The 17,438-nt window shown below is 40.5% G+C and overlaps 1 protein-coding gene and 1 long non-coding RNA gene across 6 annotated transcripts in view; one reads left to right on the top strand and one right to left on the bottom strand.

Annotated features, from left to right (window-relative positions):
* LOC139591619 (uncharacterized) overlaps positions 1-17,438 on the bottom strand; it is a 413,264-nt gene that overhangs the window by 49,968 nt on the left and 345,858 nt on the right. The window contains exon 5 of one of the 5 annotated variants that reach the window (XR_011679695.1): positions 319-350. The exons of the other annotated variants lie outside the window; for them this stretch is intronic. This is a non-coding gene — a long non-coding RNA (uncharacterized lncRNA). The remainder of the gene's footprint in view (positions 1-318; positions 351-17,438) is intronic. 5 annotated transcript variants of the gene reach the window in all.
* The window catches only part of PHEX (phosphate regulating endopeptidase X-linked), a 95,502-nt gene that overhangs the window by 41,345 nt on the left and 36,719 nt on the right, over positions 1-17,438 (top strand). The window contains exons 11-12 of the mRNA XM_071430398.1: positions 3-131; positions 3,614-3,715. Coding sequence (XP_071286499.1) covers positions 3-131; positions 3,614-3,715 — 231 coding nt within the window. The remainder of the gene's footprint in view (positions 1-2; positions 132-3,613; positions 3,716-17,438) is intronic.

Here is a 17,438-nt window from a genome sequence, read left to right as displayed (position 1 = left end):
AGGTGATCCATGGGACTACAACTTTGCTGCCCCAGTGGGATAAATGTGTGGACCTTGTAGAAAATGCCCTCCCCTACGTTGTGGGTAAGATGTTTGTGAAAGCCCATTTTAAAGAAGACAAGAAAGAGATGGTAAGTCCTCTGCAGTCTCTGTGTGGAAATTTTCAGTTAGTGGTTTCATCCTCACAAATTGCCTCTGATGTTAGAACAAAGTTTAAAAACACTTAAGATTTTTGAAAATGTTTTCATTGAATTTTAAACCTCCAAAACACTAGGAGAAAATTGAATGAATTTGAAGAAGTGTTACCTTTCTACCCACCTGGGCACTGCCCCTTCTTTCCATCTGCAGTCCTACAGACAAATAAGCAGCCAGTTAAAAAACAGGTTGAACACTGTTAATGTACGTAAATAGTGACAGCCAGGCTGTGCAGGAACAGAGTGAGGGGTATTGATGAGAAATGGCTTGGTATTGCTAATATAATTCATTATAGTAAAGTTTTTACTGACTAATCAAAAAACTGGTTTAGATTTCTCTGCTTTAGGATTGCTCTTTGAAAACTGTGACTGCTGCACAGTAGCAGTCTGTGTAATCTGAGCAAGAAACATGTGACTGGTGTCTGGCCCAAATTAAAGGAAGCTGAGAGTCACATAGTGAGAATTTATATCTGGGATTCAAATCTTTCCTGTTGAACAGTGGAAGGAAAAATTCTTCCATACCTTTGAGTCTAGAGAGATGTTCATTCTAGTTCTAAAATTTTCAATATTCAAATAATTAATTACCCTTCACAATAATTTATGACTTATTTTCACTTCATGCTTTTCTTATAAAGTTTTCCAATATCTGCTTTTACAGCCATTGAATTTCCAGCAGTAATCAGTTTTAAATTGACTGATTTAGTCATTGAACTTAGCTCTCCATGCAGGAGAGGCACAACCATTTAGGAGACGTGAGATGGGACCCTGTGCTGGGAGCAGCAGCCCTGTGGAAGCCCTGCACTGCCCTGGCTCAGTAGCCTGAGTTTGCCCCTTTATCCCCTTTTACTGCTTTCACAGGGAAGGATTCCATTTTAGAAAGCACATGCTTATTGGACTTGTCCAAATCTTTGTCATCTGTTTCCCCGTCAGGTTCTGCATTTCTTTTCATATTTGCCTTCAACTGGAGTTTCCTCCCTGAGATCCAGTTTTTCAATCTCCTTTTTCTTGATCCAGCTTGTAATGTGCTATTTGGCCATTTTGTGGCAAAAATATGCCAGGCATATGCAGTATGTTATCCTGCAGAGATAAGTGGGAAGAGTAGGAGTATAAGAAATGTACACTTTATGGAGGGGATGGACACGTTTTTATATTTGCATATGTGAGGAAAAATTATGAGAAGCAGATAGAGCAGAGTTTCTCTTGAAATGCAAGTTAATTAGAATGTTTCTTAGTATGCACATTCTTTTTAGACAAAAGCTTGGAAAATTATCAAGTCTGAATTTGCAGTAGCACCCATGGTGAGAAATGTTTATAAAATTCATAGAGTAGGTCACAACATTCAGTCTTAAAATGAAAAACCCATGGAGATAAAATTACATACAGATGAAATTCGTTGCATTTCATTTAGAAGTGTGCTTTTCAAGTTAATAATTTGTGGTGTTACCATTTTCATTTCACTGGTTTTCAGTTCTATTTCTCTTTCTTAAGCAGTAAGAATGCATGTGAGTAAAGCACTCTTATTTGTATAGTTTTTTTCTTTCTTTCTTTCTTTTTTTTTTTCTGGCTTATGGCATATATCTGTCTATGATAAGCAAATCCTGACTTACGGATAATATGGATTCTCCCCCCCCCCCCATGTTTTGTGATTGATGTTTCATACCTTAGATACTTTTTTCAAGAAAGACATTATTTGTGTCTAAATATAGCACTGCTTCTAACTCAGAGTGCCTGCAGTGTTTTTTACAGATACGCCTGAGCAGTTTCAGTAATAACTTTGATAGCAGGAATAGGTTTCTGCCCCTGCCCCCTGCAGCTACATCTGCTGCATAAAGCCCAAGTACACACCAGGGCCCAGCTGCAGAGCTTGACTTTGAACTTGTAACCTCCAAATACAGGGAGTTCACCTCATTAGTGAGCAGAGTTAATTGAGTCAGTGCTCTGCCATCAATATCTTTAAGTTACCCTATTTCCTGGGATGCAGTTTACTGTGAATGTTTACTCTTTAGTCATAGTTAATGCTAGACCTGCTCTGGTTGACCCATATTGCCTCTGAGATGAGAAAATGTTTTTTGAAAAGGGTAGGAAAAAAATTAATAGTCCAACGAACTTTGGTACATTTTTTCTGACTTCACCACAAATAAAGGACAGTTCCAGATTAAAATGTTCGTCTGATACATTAATGACAATTTAGCTAAAAGAAATGTTACTTTTGAGGGTTTAGTCCCTGCTTTTAATGACATTTCAGATCTACTAGATTTATAGAATAAGATTATACAAATCTCTGCTGCTTGACATTTTCATTATTTTTAAATGTAACATAACTGATAACACAAAGTTCCAATAAGTGTTCATCTAATGGGTATCTGTCATGTCTTGTGCTGTCTCAACTCTGGTTTGTGCTAAAGGACTCAGGCAATGGCTGGATCTCTCTCATTGCCTCACTCTCACAGCATTCCCATGACTATTTGTCGTGGGGTTCATCTGCTAACATAAATAGAGACAGCTGGTTGCATACACTTTTCTGGGCTGCTAGACAGATCCATAGGAATGAGTGCTCTTTAAACTCATATAAAGCATCTCTTAGCCATTATTGTTTTTTGTCATTTCAGGGTTTTCTTAGTGTGCATGCTCACTGAGCAGTCCTATTATTATTATTTTTTATTTTTTACTTGCTTGAGATGTGGTCTTGGCTTTGCTGAGGTGTCTGAAGAAACAGCCGAGGTGAAGTGGTTGTGGGCTTTCCCAGTTTTTCACAGATCCAAGCTGTCATTTATGGTCCAGGACCACAGAAGCAGCTAAGGCTGCTCAGTGGTGTGAGCCAGGGCCTCCCTCCCTGCTGTAAGTAAAGGGTAGCAATGCTTCACAAATGCAGCTAAATACAGGCTAAATATTTGGATACTGCTTTGTATTTGGATCGTGATGCTGTCAGCCCAAATTCAGTTCTTTGCCAGTATTAATAAGGCGTGTCTCAGTCTCACACAAACCAAACCAAGCCACAGACATTCTCTCTGCAGGAAAGGCTTTATTTGTGCAAATGCCTTTCAGCTGGCTCCTTCTGTATGGGCCAGTGATCTAGAACCTAAGGCACAGAAATCTCCCCCAAGGACTGCAAATCTCTCAGTGTTTTTTATCATTTCAAGATGGGTATTCTCACAAATATGACATGAAATGATCAGCAATGAACAGGGTGTGTGATGCCAGAATGGAAAGAAGATGGGAAAAAGCTTGCCTTCAGAAGAAGTGTGTTACTACTGGAGAAATCAGAAAATAGCCTTCAAGAAAGGAGAGCAAATACCATCTGATCTGCAATTATTTGTGGTCTGAACAAATCTATCACTCCTATATACACCAAAACTTTCCTTACAATGATTCTGCCATGATATATTTTACTGGGGAGGGATTTACTAAATATTTTGCAGATGGAGGAACTGACTGAAGGAATTCGCTGGGCTTTTATTGACATGTTAGAAAAGGAGAACGACTGGATGGACTCTGAAACAAAAAGAAAAGCTCATGAGAAGGTAATAAATATAAATGTTGAATAAATAAAATCCTGCTATGATAAAGATTTCACTTGAGTGTTAACAGTATGCCATGGACTGTATTTGCAGTTCCAGTTACTTACTGATCATTTTCTTTGTGAAGGGACACATTTGTTTTTCTGGATGCAGAGCCATCTGAGCTCCTGCTTCTCTGCTGAAGTTATTTTTGTTACCTTGTTCTTCTTTCCTTGCATCCATCTTTCCCTATCTGGCTCTGGCTGATGTAGACTATGAGCTTCTTTCAAATTTGGCTTTTCTTGACAAAGTCTTCACCTTGACTGGGATCCCAGGGACACAGCAGTCTACAGACAGAAAACAGTGCCTGTAACACCTGTGACAGCCAAGAGTATTTGCTGTGAAGAGGGAGGATCTAGCCTAGAAGAGGATATGAGAATAATTCAGGTTTCACAGTTTTTCCAGTGCTGTGGAGGGAGGCCTAACTTGAGAGCTGTCTTTTGAGAGCATGGTGGCGATCCCAGCTGACCATCCATTTCCTGACAGAATAATGCCAGTTATGAAGTGTTATAATCAAGGATGGCATTACTGGTCCTGATTGCTTTCAGATAAAGTCACAATAAAATGCAGGAGGCAAAGATGAAGGCTGGAGGATGTACTCAAAACCTCCTTTTCACCCTATTCCCACATCTACAGCATGTGATGAGTGGAAAGGAAGATTGTCCAGATGCAGAGCTCTGCCCCCAGAACAGCAATTGGAAGGGATGTATAAAAAGACAAGTGGAGGGTGTTGTGTAGGTCTGTGTCCTTATTTACTGAGGCAATGGGATATCAGTGAATTAGTAAGCACCCTCTTTGAATAAACTGACAGGCAAGTGCTGAACTGTTCCTGCTCTCTGTGCTTGAATAAAAATAGCAGTGTTTTAATTTAAAAGCAAACATGGACTTCAAAATTTTTAGTAATTCTAATGAAAAGGCTGTTGAGGAATTTCATCATTGGAAAGATTCAAATTCCATGTGCAGTCCATTTACATTTTATAAAGCAGTGCTCTTCATATATGTGCAAATGAAATAGAGCTGCATAAATGCACCAATAAACTCAATAACAAGAGAACAATAGTGAAATGACATTTATTTCCTGCTAACCTGGTGGTAAATGGGCTGCAGTTATTACTTCTTCCTGGCTGTTAAACTTTTTTTTCTTTTGCTAGAAATACCATTAGAAATATAATAATCTGTAATTTTGATATTTGTTAAAATTGATGCAAAATAAGAGCAGGATGATTTTCTAATGAATTCCTTAATAAAGATATTTCTATATAACAACATGCTTAGTGACTCTGTTCAAAATTTGCTACCCGCCTTTCAGAAGGGAAATAATACAAACATTGCCAAAACCCAATGTACTCCTAAAAAAAGCTCTCCCTTTCCCATTTTAAGGAGGATTTTCATCAGAAGGTAGGCTAGATCTCCAGTAGGTAGAGTTGGCTGTTTCCCTCTGTTGACAGATTTTGGAAGCACGTGGCACTTTGCTCCCAATTTAGACATTGAGGGTTCTGAATTTAGTGGGGTGAGTCTGGGCTGAACAATGCATGACAAACTAAATTCCATAAGTACAACAAAAATAATACTACAAGCCATAGTACTATGAAATGTATAGCCAATGGTTCAAATTCATTCTCACTGAACTGAAAAACCATTTCATAGTTTGCTGACATAGGAACAAAGTCAAACTTGTAAGACATGAGTGTTATGTAATGCCTTAGATACTGCAGCAACAATTACGTGATGCGACTTACGTCTACAAATTTAAGTTCAGATCCACAGAAATAGCTGCTTGGCTGGAAAGAAAGAGCCTAGAGAGACATTTGGTAGATTTCCAGGCATGGAGTGTGTGTATGTTTATCAAATATTACTTATTGTTAATGATAGATCTTCTGTTTGTCCTGGAACTCTTGGATGAGCTTGTTTTTAATTCAAGAAATAGATTCATTACATGTAGGGTCAGATAATTCACAGGGGAAATCTAAGTTTTATAATACAGCAGAACCTTCAAAATCTGTTACACTGTTCTAATTAAATCTCATGAGCCTAGCACTTTCTGCTGTTACTTTTTCAATACTTAGGCTTTAATAAAGCAGCACAGACAAGCATGAATTTTATGAGGGAGATTGGTTGGTTAAAAAAAAACCCCACTATTGCTTTATTGTAGAGATCTGTAAAAGTTGCATTTCTTTGTCAATAAATGTCACCCACATGCTGGACTCTGCACCCAGGATGGAGAAACACCAGGAACCAAGTATAAATTGGGAGAGAGAGGGTGCAGGGCAACAGCTAGGGACTTAGGGGCTGTCTGGACTGGAAAAAAAGAGGTGCAGGGCAACAGCTAGGGACTTGGGGGCTGTCTGGACTGGAAAAAAAGAGGTGCAGGGCAACAGCTAGGGACTTGGGGGCTGTCTGGTTTGGAAAAAAAGAGGAAGCTGAGGGGCCACCTCTACATCTTCCTGAAGTGGGGAAGTGGAGAGGGAGGTGCAGATCTCATCTCCTTGGGATCCAGTGACAGCATGTGTGGGAGCAGATCAAAGCTACTTCATCAGGAGAGGTTGGACTGGACATTAGGAATCTTATCTTTGCCAAGTGGGTGGTCAGCCACTGGAATAGGCTTCCTGGAGAGGTGGTTGTTGGCCCAAACCTGTGTTTAAGAAGCATTTGACAATGCCCTTAACATCATGCTTTTACTTCTGGTCACCCTGAGGTAGTCTGGCTGTTGGACAAGATGTTCTTCCTTCCAACCAAAATGTTCTAATTCTATTCTATCAATTAAGTAAAGAAAGGATGCTATTAGTTAGGTAAAGGATGGTTTGGTCATTTATGTTTTCATCAGTAACTGTCCCATTGTCCCTTGTAGCAGTGCAGATTGGAGGTTCTGCCCTAAGTTCTATGGCAGAACTGTATCCTACAGGGAAGTGACTGATTCAGATATTTTGCTCATCCTTTGTATTTTTAATCACACTTCATTTGTGAAATGTTCAAGTGCTCTGAAAAGAAATTAACTGCAGAAACCTGATGGTGGTTTTGTTTACTGTGCCTGCTTCATGTAATCTATTTAATTTCCTTTAGTTTTTCTTTAATTCCAGGCATATTTGGGTAATTAACAATTTTTTTACAAATTTCCTGAAAGAAGAAGAGAGTCAGTATAGGATCTGGGTGTCTGGGCAATGAGCATAGAGAATCTTGTGGTGATTGTATCTTTAGATCAACATTGTAATGTAAAGGACATGGCAGGTTTGAAAGAGAATTAATTGCAAATCCTCTCTGTGGTTCAGATGCTCACTGTTTTGTGTGTTTTTTGCTTCCTGTTTTCTGACTGATGCCCACCTTTCTTTTGTGCTTGGCTGAGGCCAAATTTGTAAACCTTGCTGTCAGCCTGATGCTTTGCAATCAAAGGAACCATCGACCTCCAAAGGACTTACAAAAGACCCTCTGGTAGAAACTATTCGTGAATTTTGCTTTAGGCAGCTTGTCAGCTCTATCTATTCACTCCATCTGTGACTCTTTGTGTCTGTCCTGTTGTTTTATGTTACTCAGAGGGGACACTACTAATTTGATGTTAAAAGGATCAAATATACTACTCCATGTGACACAGGGAACAATTGTCTTGCAGCCTTGATATCTGAGAATAATCTCTTCAGCTGTTGTATACTTTAGAGTTAAGGTTTGACATTCCTTTTATAACAAAACAATATCATGAGATAACATCTAATAATTTACCTCTCTCCCCCTTCCATTCCTTTCTTTCTGCGATCGAGAGATGAATTTAAACCAGACCATCTAAAAGCCAATCTCACAGAAAAGGTTTCTAACAGGGCGAGGTGGCTCTGCCTTCACGTGCAGTTCTCACCTGGCTCTCTGGATGGAGCTCACGCTGCTTCCAAAGGAGCTCGGAGTCCGGGAGAAGCGCTCAGCTCTGTGCTGTGCTGCTGTTTTCTCTCCTCTCCTTACACCTCTGCTCTATTCAAGCCCTTCTTTATTGTACCGTCTTTGAGTATCATCTCAAATTTGCTTCAAGTATGTCTGTTAATCCCCCGAATTTTCAATGGAATGCTCTGATAAACAAACAAACACCACAAACAAGTTTCTGTTCTTGCCCTTTTAGTCTCCCTTTTGTAAGGGTCGTTACATTTTGCCCTCATTTGCAGAACAGAGAAATTATTCAACTGGGTGCAGCTCCAAGGGTGTCTCTGGCAACACTCTTCAAATGCGTGTTCTGTGAATTACCCATGGCCACGTCACAGCCTCTGAGCAGGACTGCAGGGGTGCAGGAGTGAAGGGACACCCTTTAGTTTCCCTTACAATGAAGGTGCAGAATGCAGCCAGCTATGGTGGCTAAATGCTATTGACAGCTGTGTTTTGGCATGGTGGGCCATGGGGGAAAGGGGGAACCCGCAACTGAAACTCCATTGACATAACTTGTGTGATGAGGGCTCACTTCTTTAAAATGGTAATTTATTGCTTCTGCTCTTCAAAGGAGAATTCAATGGAAAATCATCACTGACATGTTAAATTATTCCCACTCCTGGGCAGGAACCATTATTTTATTAATCACTGTTTTTCCTTCCTAAAATGTCCTTTCTTCTTGGGTTTAACTGGAGGCTTGAAAAAAGAAGTTTTTCTTAAATTCTCCAAGTCTCTTGTAAAAGATCCTCTTAGGCTATGGCACAGGAATAACTTCCTATTTGGAAGTTAGTTCTTTTGCTTTGCAGTACTATTTTTAAAGCATGGATTATAAGCCAAAAAAGAGCTTGTTTTTCCTCTAGTAAGATTTTTCTGTAACATTATTAACCTCCTTAAGTCATGGAGCACAAATCCCAAGGTCACTGTGCAATCATTTGGCTCCTGAACTTGCCTGCTGCTTTGCTTTATTTCTAAGTTGTATATGCAACATTTGTTTTCTCCGCATCTCTGAGTCTGAAGACTGAGTCAAGAGGAGCACAGGAAAATATCAGGACCGCGCCTAGCTATAGGTGGCTCTCTTGGGCAGTGTTAGGTACCTTTGTTTAGCCTACAGGGCTTGTTCTGCTTCTTCAGAGAACTGCAAAGCTCCCTAGACAACACAGTGTAATTTGGACCTTAGGAAATCAAGAGCCATCTGTACAAGCCCTGATTTTACAAAGTATAGGTACTTTAAAGGAGGTGGGTGTCCGTGGGTTATCCCACCGAAGCCATTTGTTTCCCAGCTGGAACTTGCTGGCCCTGTCCAGCCCTGCAGTCACTTACCAGAGCCACAACCCCCATCCTCGGTTCTCCTTGGTCTCTGTCTCCTCACAGTTGGGTGGTTTCACTCTGACCATGACAGTTTTACTGCTCAGAGCAGAGTCCAGGGTCTGCTTCGGACAGTGGCCAAACAGTAGCAGATGTTCAGAGATGAACTCAAGGACAGGGCGAGCATAAAGGGACACATTCCCACTGTCCTTTCCTGGCCTCTGACAAACTGCAGCTCACTTGCTTCCTGAGCCAGAAGTGGTGTCTCTGTATCTACTCATATTTTCCTCCTGTGAGTTTGTCTAATTACTTTTTGAACCCACAACAATTTTCATCCACAGCTTCCCAAAGCAATGAGTCCCACTGCCTCACTGTGCTCTGTGGGTAAAAAGAGTGTCTTTTTGCTTGACTGAAAAATGTCACCTTCTCCTGTGTTGTGGTAGTGCAAAAACCAGAGAATCATCAACACCTGTTGTCTTTTTTGTGCTCACTCTTGTGCTAAAGTCTTGGCACAGCAATACATACTGGGAGAAAGGAGCCTCCTGCTTTTCTTCACATAGCCTGTCCAAGGCATGCACTAGGTACAGTTCTGAAATATAACATTCCATCAAGATCTGAGACAAGCCCAGACAAAAAGGCCAGGCACCACAGCTTCAGGAGCTGAAATTAATCTTCCTTAATGCCAAGCTACTTTGCACAAAGATGACAAATCATCCAGTCTTGAAAGTGGTTACTGGGTGCCCTGCAAAAATTAGAAATGCCTTTTGAGTCTTGTGGGGTCTGTGGATCCATCCTATGAAGATGAATGCAAAAATATGACAGTGGAACCAGCCTTGAGACTCAGTGCTTCTGATTTCATTGGCTATTTCTAGAATGAAAGCCAACGCAAAACAGATAGAACAATACTTGGTAAAAGAGAGGGATGGAGTTTCAAAACTAAAGCTTGCAAGACACCTTTTACATGTTCCTTTAAGATGACTTTATGTCTTTGCTTCAAGGATGTCAGAGAACTTCACAAAGTATAAGACTGCTTCAGAGCAGTTATAGAAACTGCTAGACGTACTTCAGAAGGCTAAGAAAAGCAGGAGAAATTTCCAAAGACTCTAATTGCAGTTAGACACTTCATTCCTGTTCAAAAGCCTATAGGGGAGACTGCTGACTTTCTAATTTACTGGTTTTACTAGAAAGTTTGATTCAGATATTCTTGAAACAACCTTGCTATTTCTCAATTGGAAAGTGTACTTTTGTTGAGTGCCAATTAAACCTTAGCCACGCTTCTCCTTTGTGGAAGTGACCGTTCTGAAAATAGGGAAGTCTCTGTCTGGGTGCAAAAAATTCGAGGGCCTGGTTGTACTGTAGTAGTTGCATCGCAGGGAGCAATGAGCAAATCTCCTCATAACATTGGAATGTGTTGAAGTTTGGAAAAGGTGAACTCTTTTTAATTCTTTTCCAATGTCTGCATTTCCTTTGTGCATTAAATATGTCACTAGGGGCTTATCTTCCTGGTTTAACTGATCTTTCATAGGATCACAGCATGGCTCAGGTTGGAAGGGACCACAGTGGGGTCATCTGGTCCAATCTCCCTGCTCAAGGAGGGTCATCCCAGAGCACATGGCACAGGATTGTGCCCAGATGGTTCGTGAACATCTTCAGTGAGGGAGACTCCACAGCCTCTCCAGGCAATCTGTTCCAGTGTTTGGTCACTTCCACATGAAGAAGTTCTTCCTCATGTTCAGGTGGAACATCCTGTGCATCGGTTTCTGCCTCTTGTCCTGTTGCTTGGCACCACTGAGAAGAGCCTCCAAAAGGCTCCATCCTCTGACACTCTCTCTTCAGATACTCAGAGACATTGATGAGGTTCCTTCTCAGTTATCCCTTTTTCAGGCCGAACAGCCCATTCCTTCTTCTACCATGACATATGAAAAGAAGGAGACAACTCAATGGGAAGATGTAAGGAAAGAAGATGATTCTCAGACATGATGTAAGGGATTTGAAAATTTGTGCTACTTACCTAGTTTGGAATTTGGTCAGGACTTTGAGGCTGCCACTCCTACACCATTCCTTAGATATCTGTTTGGAAAATGCCAATTCTTAGAGTAACATTTTTTCACCGGAAGAAACAGAATGGTACTTTTCTTCTAGAGTAGAAGTGTTCCATGTTTTTCTCTGAATAAAAATAGGTCTTCACTTTCTATCAGATTAACATCCCCTTTTCATTCTTATCCATTTTACATCAAATATTTATTTCTCATCACACACTTTAATTTTTGAACTCTAAGAATAATCTATCACATCCTGAATTTAATTTAACCTTCACAGGAAGACTGGGCTTTCCTGAACAGTAACCACAGGAGACGTTCTTCTCCATTGGCCAGAGTTGAAACTAATAGCCATGGCATGTTTGCTTATCTCTTATCTCTGGGGTTAGATTGCTGCTGTCAGCTTCTCCCTTGTTATCTGGCTGCTGCTACTGCTCACTCAGTTGTGCAGGGATGTCAGTTCCATTAATAACCTGAGCACTGTGCAAAAAGATAGTGGAAAACAGGTGAAGGGAGAGGAAATTGTATTTAACCCTGATCTCACCGCTGTCATTTTTCAGACTCAACCACAACTATATAAGGCCAGAATGGGTGTGTAACATCAAAACAGTTGTGACAAATCTCATGCTTGAAATAGGAGGGAGACAGATGGACAGACACCTGCAGATGCTCAGGGACCAGGGTGAATCTGAAGGTTTTTATGGCAGAAACGCAACATGAAAACATTGTTATGCTAAATGACAGAGTAATTCTTCCAAAGAGCAAGAGATCTTCCACCACCCTTGGAAGTCTGGGTTTGTTTCAGCTTTAGCTTTCACTATCTTTGTTGTTTTAACAAGTAAACCTGTCTCCTGCAGAGGTACAGTTACAAAAGACAGTGTAGTCCATCCCCTGCTCAGCAGTAGCAGATATGGAGGCGCAGGAGGGCTGTTCTCTGTGTGAGGAGTCTACAAGGGCATGCTCAGGGATCTGCTTGGCATTGCCTCGCTCTCTGCAATGAAAGTGCATTTCCTGGCTGGGGTGATCTCCACCTGCTGTAAATGCCCACTGAGGAGAGCTGCCTGCTGCCTGGGAGTGGGTGAGGAGCTCAGCAGGGCAGGGCTGTGGGCTGGGACCCCACCATGGACCCTCAGTGTGGGCACTGAGCTGTTCACAACCAGGTGTGTGAACCAGCCTCACTTCAGCTTGCTCAGGTATTGTACCAGTCACTGGGGTCTGAAGCAAAGTGGTGAGATTTTAAATGGCTTCAGGTACTGGTATTGCTGGAGTTTACCTGTAAAGGAGCTGTACCACAAGCAGCTCATCAGACTCAGGAATTTGTTCCTTTAGTGGCCTTTTAGAGGCCATGATGCTGGGACTAAGAATAAAGGCTTCCTCAGCTGCCCTCATTTGTGAGGGAGCTGTGAAGTGTCTTGTGCTCAGTTTTCTGCGTATGGGATGAGCTTCATCAATGTGAAAATACCTAGATATAATTTATTTAAAACTAAGAATATGTAAAGGTTTGGAATAGAGAGGAATTTGATCTTGAGTAGAGCATTTTCTGAATATTTTTCCTCTGTGTTCTGCAGCCTGTGTATTTGATTATGTACGCATGTGCTTTCCCCCCACACATTACAAGGCATGGACAACTGAGAGTGGCATGCTGGTCAGGTCCCTGTTCAAGCAAAAGGAATTCCTCCTCAGAGATAAAACATGCAAGTCATGAGTACTCCTGGTGTTTAAGTTCTCAGTCACTATTTCAGTTGGAGTAGTGTTATAAAGGGTCTCTACCATGTCTGGTCTCAGTTGCAGCAAGACTGCGGCTGAAGCTCACTTGTGAAATGAGAAATGAAAAGGGAATTTTTCACATGCTATCCTTTATTTAAATAAAAAGAGCTCAGCAACCTTTGCTTAACCTTGAAAATGTTAAATTAATGTAAACTGATGCAAGCAGAGACTAAGGTCAGAAGTTGTTCCTTTCTGGAACAGGTTATTCAGAGTTTTGCTTAAAACTGGAGAAGAAACACTATGGTGAATCATATCCCACACAGTTAGGATGGGGAGAGAGCTTCCTCACCCTTTCCTGATCTCTGAGCCTGCCCCTCTCTCAGTGTCCAGTGCCAGAAATCTCAGCACACAGCGGTGTTTTGGGTCCCTGTGAACTTTCATTTTGCTAGCACAGTGGGTTTTCTTAAGCCTGCTGCTTACCCTGAGCTAAAACAAAACAGCAGAAAAGATTTTTTGATCAAGGTGAGTGTGTTTCTAGCAAGAGATGGCATGAAAATGGGAGTATGAATCAACTCATGAGGTGCTCTGAGGGGTGAGCAGTGAAGGAGTCCCTTCACTTTCAGAAAGGAGTTTCTATAGAAAACTGAATATAATAATTTTTGCAGCTTTGTCACCAATGTGACAAAGACCAACCAAAGGTGGCTTTTTTTTCTTTTTTTTTTTTTAATTTGGAGTTGGGGAATGTGTTTGGTTGTTTGATTTTCAGAGATAACTATATTGGAAAACATGGAATGTTGCCTGAAAATAAAGGCAGGAGCAGTATGGTTTTTTACAGTGCTAAGTAAGACTCCAAGCCTAGCTTGGCATGAGTCCTATCAAAGGCAGCTTAGCAGCACATGCTGTGGGGCATGTGTCTATATCTGTATCTATATCAGCATCATACTAATGATAGTCTGTGTCTTCAGAGCACAGCACATTCATTTCTGGCTTGTTCAAAGTGCAGCTGAAAGAGCTCCCAGGTCTGCCCGCACCCTGGGGCAGTCATGCCCCAAGTGATCCACAGGTGTGCAGGGAGGAATCCAGTGCAGAAGAATCCCACACTGGAGCTGAGCTGTCACTGCTGGTGGTGCCACAGCTGAGTCATTTTCCATATCTGGGCATCACCCTTTCTTCTGGTCCATGGGCATCATTCCAGCTCCACTGAGAATCCAAAGACCCTTAAAACTCACCCAGGTGCTTTGGACAGGAATAGTTAGCAGTTAAGCACATCCTGTGCCAGGAGCTCAGTTGTGCTGGTCTGCAGTATAAATGCATTTATATCTTCAAAGATGAAGTTATTTTCTGTGTGCCACAAAGAAAGATACTGCAGATATGATGTTCTGTATGTGAAAGACAGAATATATGTCTCTCACATATAATATTCTGGAATGGGATCATGCTAATTGTCATACAGAGGTTGCAAGTGGAAAATTGAGTGAAAATAAAATGGAGAAAGAATTTTTTTCCTCAGCAAAATTAAAGCAAAGCTGGCAGCAGAATGAGTTTCTGGTGGAAGGAGAAAAAATGACTGAATCTATTAGTTGCAGTGCTGCATTGAACTGAGGAGTTGTGCTTATGAAAATATCACAGTCAATTAGTATGTTTATTTAAGTAAGACTGAAATAAAGATCTAGTTTCACACTTTCTCTGACTTCATCCAGTTCTATTGCTTAAAAAAAATAAAATTAATGTGGGACTCATTTAAACGGAAAAGTTAATTCCAGTGAAACTTTTGTCACAGTGCTTGAACCAATGACTGAATCTTTGTATTCCAGAGAGCCAGAATGGATTTAGAAAAGAGTAGCACTGATGTACATTGTGGCTTTTTCTGATTCTTTTGTCCATGGTAGTCCTACTAAACTTTTAGATGCTTTAAACTTTATGTGTAATAATAATATTGTCTTGCTGAATAGTAGATATTAAGACTGAACATATAATCTCAATGAACACTTGTCTTGGGAATTGCTGTGCGCCTTTTCCTCTCTGTTTCCTAGGATTATATGGTATGGTATGGTCTTTTAAAGTGTACTAAATAATATTGTCTTGCCAGTAAGTTTTGTCTGAGTGAGGCTTTGGTTTCAAAAGCTCATTCAGAGGAGGAGGTAACTACTGTACCACATAATCTTCTCCACTTTGTCACATCATCTGTCCCCAGCACTTGGCTTGTAAAAGTTCCAGAACTTGTTGGGTTTCCATGTGGTGAGTGAGTGATTGAGCTCAGTGATCTGGCTGGGGAAAAGCTTGGTTAAATTTCTGCTGTGTTATGGGTGTTTTTGGTGGCCCCACAGAAAGGGGTGTTAAGGAGCTGAGGCAGCCTTTGGAGGCTGTGGGTGCAGGACAGCATGAGAAGAACTATGGACAGAGCTGAGAGGAGTGGGGAAGAAGGACAAGGACTAGGAATTTTTTTCCATTTGGCAGCACAAATTTGTTAAATGGACTCAGCTACTTTTGGAACCATAATGTGTGTTTAACTGAAAGCAATTGTATGCATACATGGGGTGTCATTACTTGCACAAGTCACTTGATTATTTATTTTACTTTTTCTTTGACCTTGGCCTCAAGCTATTACAAAGATGAAATGATATCTGTGTTTTCTCTCTTCATTACTTTGGCAAGTATTTTAGAGCATTCAAAACAATTATTGTAATACAGAGGGAATGGTTATGGTGCAGTGTGAAGTGGTGGTATGTGAATTGTTATTAAATGAAACACTAGTTCTTGAAAAGTCTACACAGCTTCTATTACTGTGACAAAACAAAATGAGGACAGTTAAGTTTTAAAAATAAATAATGTTAATCTGTATTCTTGAGTGTGCATTAGACTGTTCACTGCAGATCAAGTACTGTTAAAAATTGTCATTTCAGGCCAAGTGTTCATGTTTGAGTTGCCACTTCACTTTCCATTGTGGTTGACAATGTGAAAATCCCTGATATTTCACTTTCCCACAAAGGAAATACTGTGCATCATAAGGGTGAGCTCAATCCATCTCTCACTCAAGTCAGTAATGTTTTCCTACTGACATCTGTAGGGTTGGGCTTTAGCCCTGTGATGGAACTTTCCTGTGTTTTGCCAAGATCCACCACTCTATTTTCCTATTTTTTCCATATGTAAACTCTAGATAGATGCAGTGATATTTATGCAGCAGTATTACCAGATGGCTCTTGAATCATCTGTTCTCAATGAAAAATGAAAAGACTGGGCACATATATAAAGGCTGAATTAATCTTTGTAATTAAATGGAACATTACTTTGCCATGAATGATTTTAGCTTTCACAATGTATTTCATGCTAATTTTTCAGTGAACTGTAATTGTATTAATTTTTTATATATTTAGAAGCTTAAAAATGATCTTCACAAAGTTATTGAGTAAGTTAATATACAGAAGATCTCTGTTGGACTCATAAAACTTTGTTGTGAGATATATGTTTTGTTTTGTTTTCTCTTTACAGTAAGTAAAATATGTCAGTACTTAGTATTGTATAAAATATCCAAGTCATACTCTGAGAGGCAAAAAGGCTCTCAGGATGCTCACATGCTTGGTTGTCAAGTAAGAATTTGAATAGGCTGGGAACTGGGCTGCTTTGGAGCACTGAAACACGTGTGCATTCCCACGTTGGCAGGTTGTTAAGCAGAGTGAAAGCTCCTTTATTATCTTGTCTGTGTAGTAAAACTGCCTTGCAATGCTCTCCCTGTGACAGAAAGACACTGATGGTAAAATCCTGGCTGTGTTGAAGTCAGTGGGGAAACTTCTATGCACAAGGAGTGGTGGAATAGTCCCACTCTGGCTCCTCTGCCTCGGAGCCTACTCTCTCTGGCTGCTGGGATAGGAAAGAGTTGTCATGACTTACCCTAAAGCACCCTGCAGCAATGAGTTTCCTTAATTTACCCAGCAGCCCAACTCAGCTGAGTGCTTAATGATGCCTGGGGGAAGTACCCCAGTGCCTCTTTTCTTCCTGCACACATGGCTGTTTAATATGCAAATTAGAGAGAAGAGTTAAATGAGCCTTTAAACCATAAAAAGTTGTGCATGGTGGATTCATGTGCAACTACCACATGGCTGGTTTCCTGTACATTTGTCACATTTCATTTGACTCCCTGTGCTTGCCTCCTGGAAGGCTGGTATCTTATACATACTTTTAATCCTATCAAGGGGAAAATAATGACATCATTATCAAAGAGTAAGCAAGCTATAGAAGAGTTTTCCACTTCCTTGTGCTACGTAAATAAGGAATCTCCTGACTGCTGTTAAATATTACACAAGTGAACAGAAAAATAGGCACAGAAACAAAACTTCCAACATGCAAATTCTGAAACCTATGATACTTTCTAACTTGTCGGTTGTGTAAATAAATTGTGCTGGGCTCTGCTGAAAAGGTTTGCACTTGATGCAAAGCTTCTAGGAGGAGTCCCAGTCAGAGGAATTCCCAAGGACTTCAGAAGGCTTCCTATGGTCTCTCATGAGTTTTGCTTTGGCTATAGGAAACAGTTTACCTAACCAAGAGCCAAACATCCTTCACTGTCAGCATCAGCTTTGTCTGTCTTACTTGCTCAGATCTCTAAACCACACATATTGTGGTAATGCCTTTTATTTAACAAATGCAATAATATAACATTTCCCCCTTATCTATCTATCTATCTATCTATCTATCTATCTATCTATCTATCTATCTATATCTCACAAAATACAGACAGCTTTAGA

Source organism: Agelaius tricolor, unplaced genomic scaffold (genome assembly GCF_023055355.1).
Source record: "Agelaius tricolor isolate 1412-34295 unplaced genomic scaffold, bAgeTri1.0.p SCAF_7, whole genome shotgun sequence".
Lineage (NCBI taxonomy): Eukaryota > Metazoa > Chordata > Aves > Passeriformes > Icteridae > Agelaius > Agelaius tricolor.
This window is presented reverse-complemented; position numbering and strand designations above follow the sequence as displayed.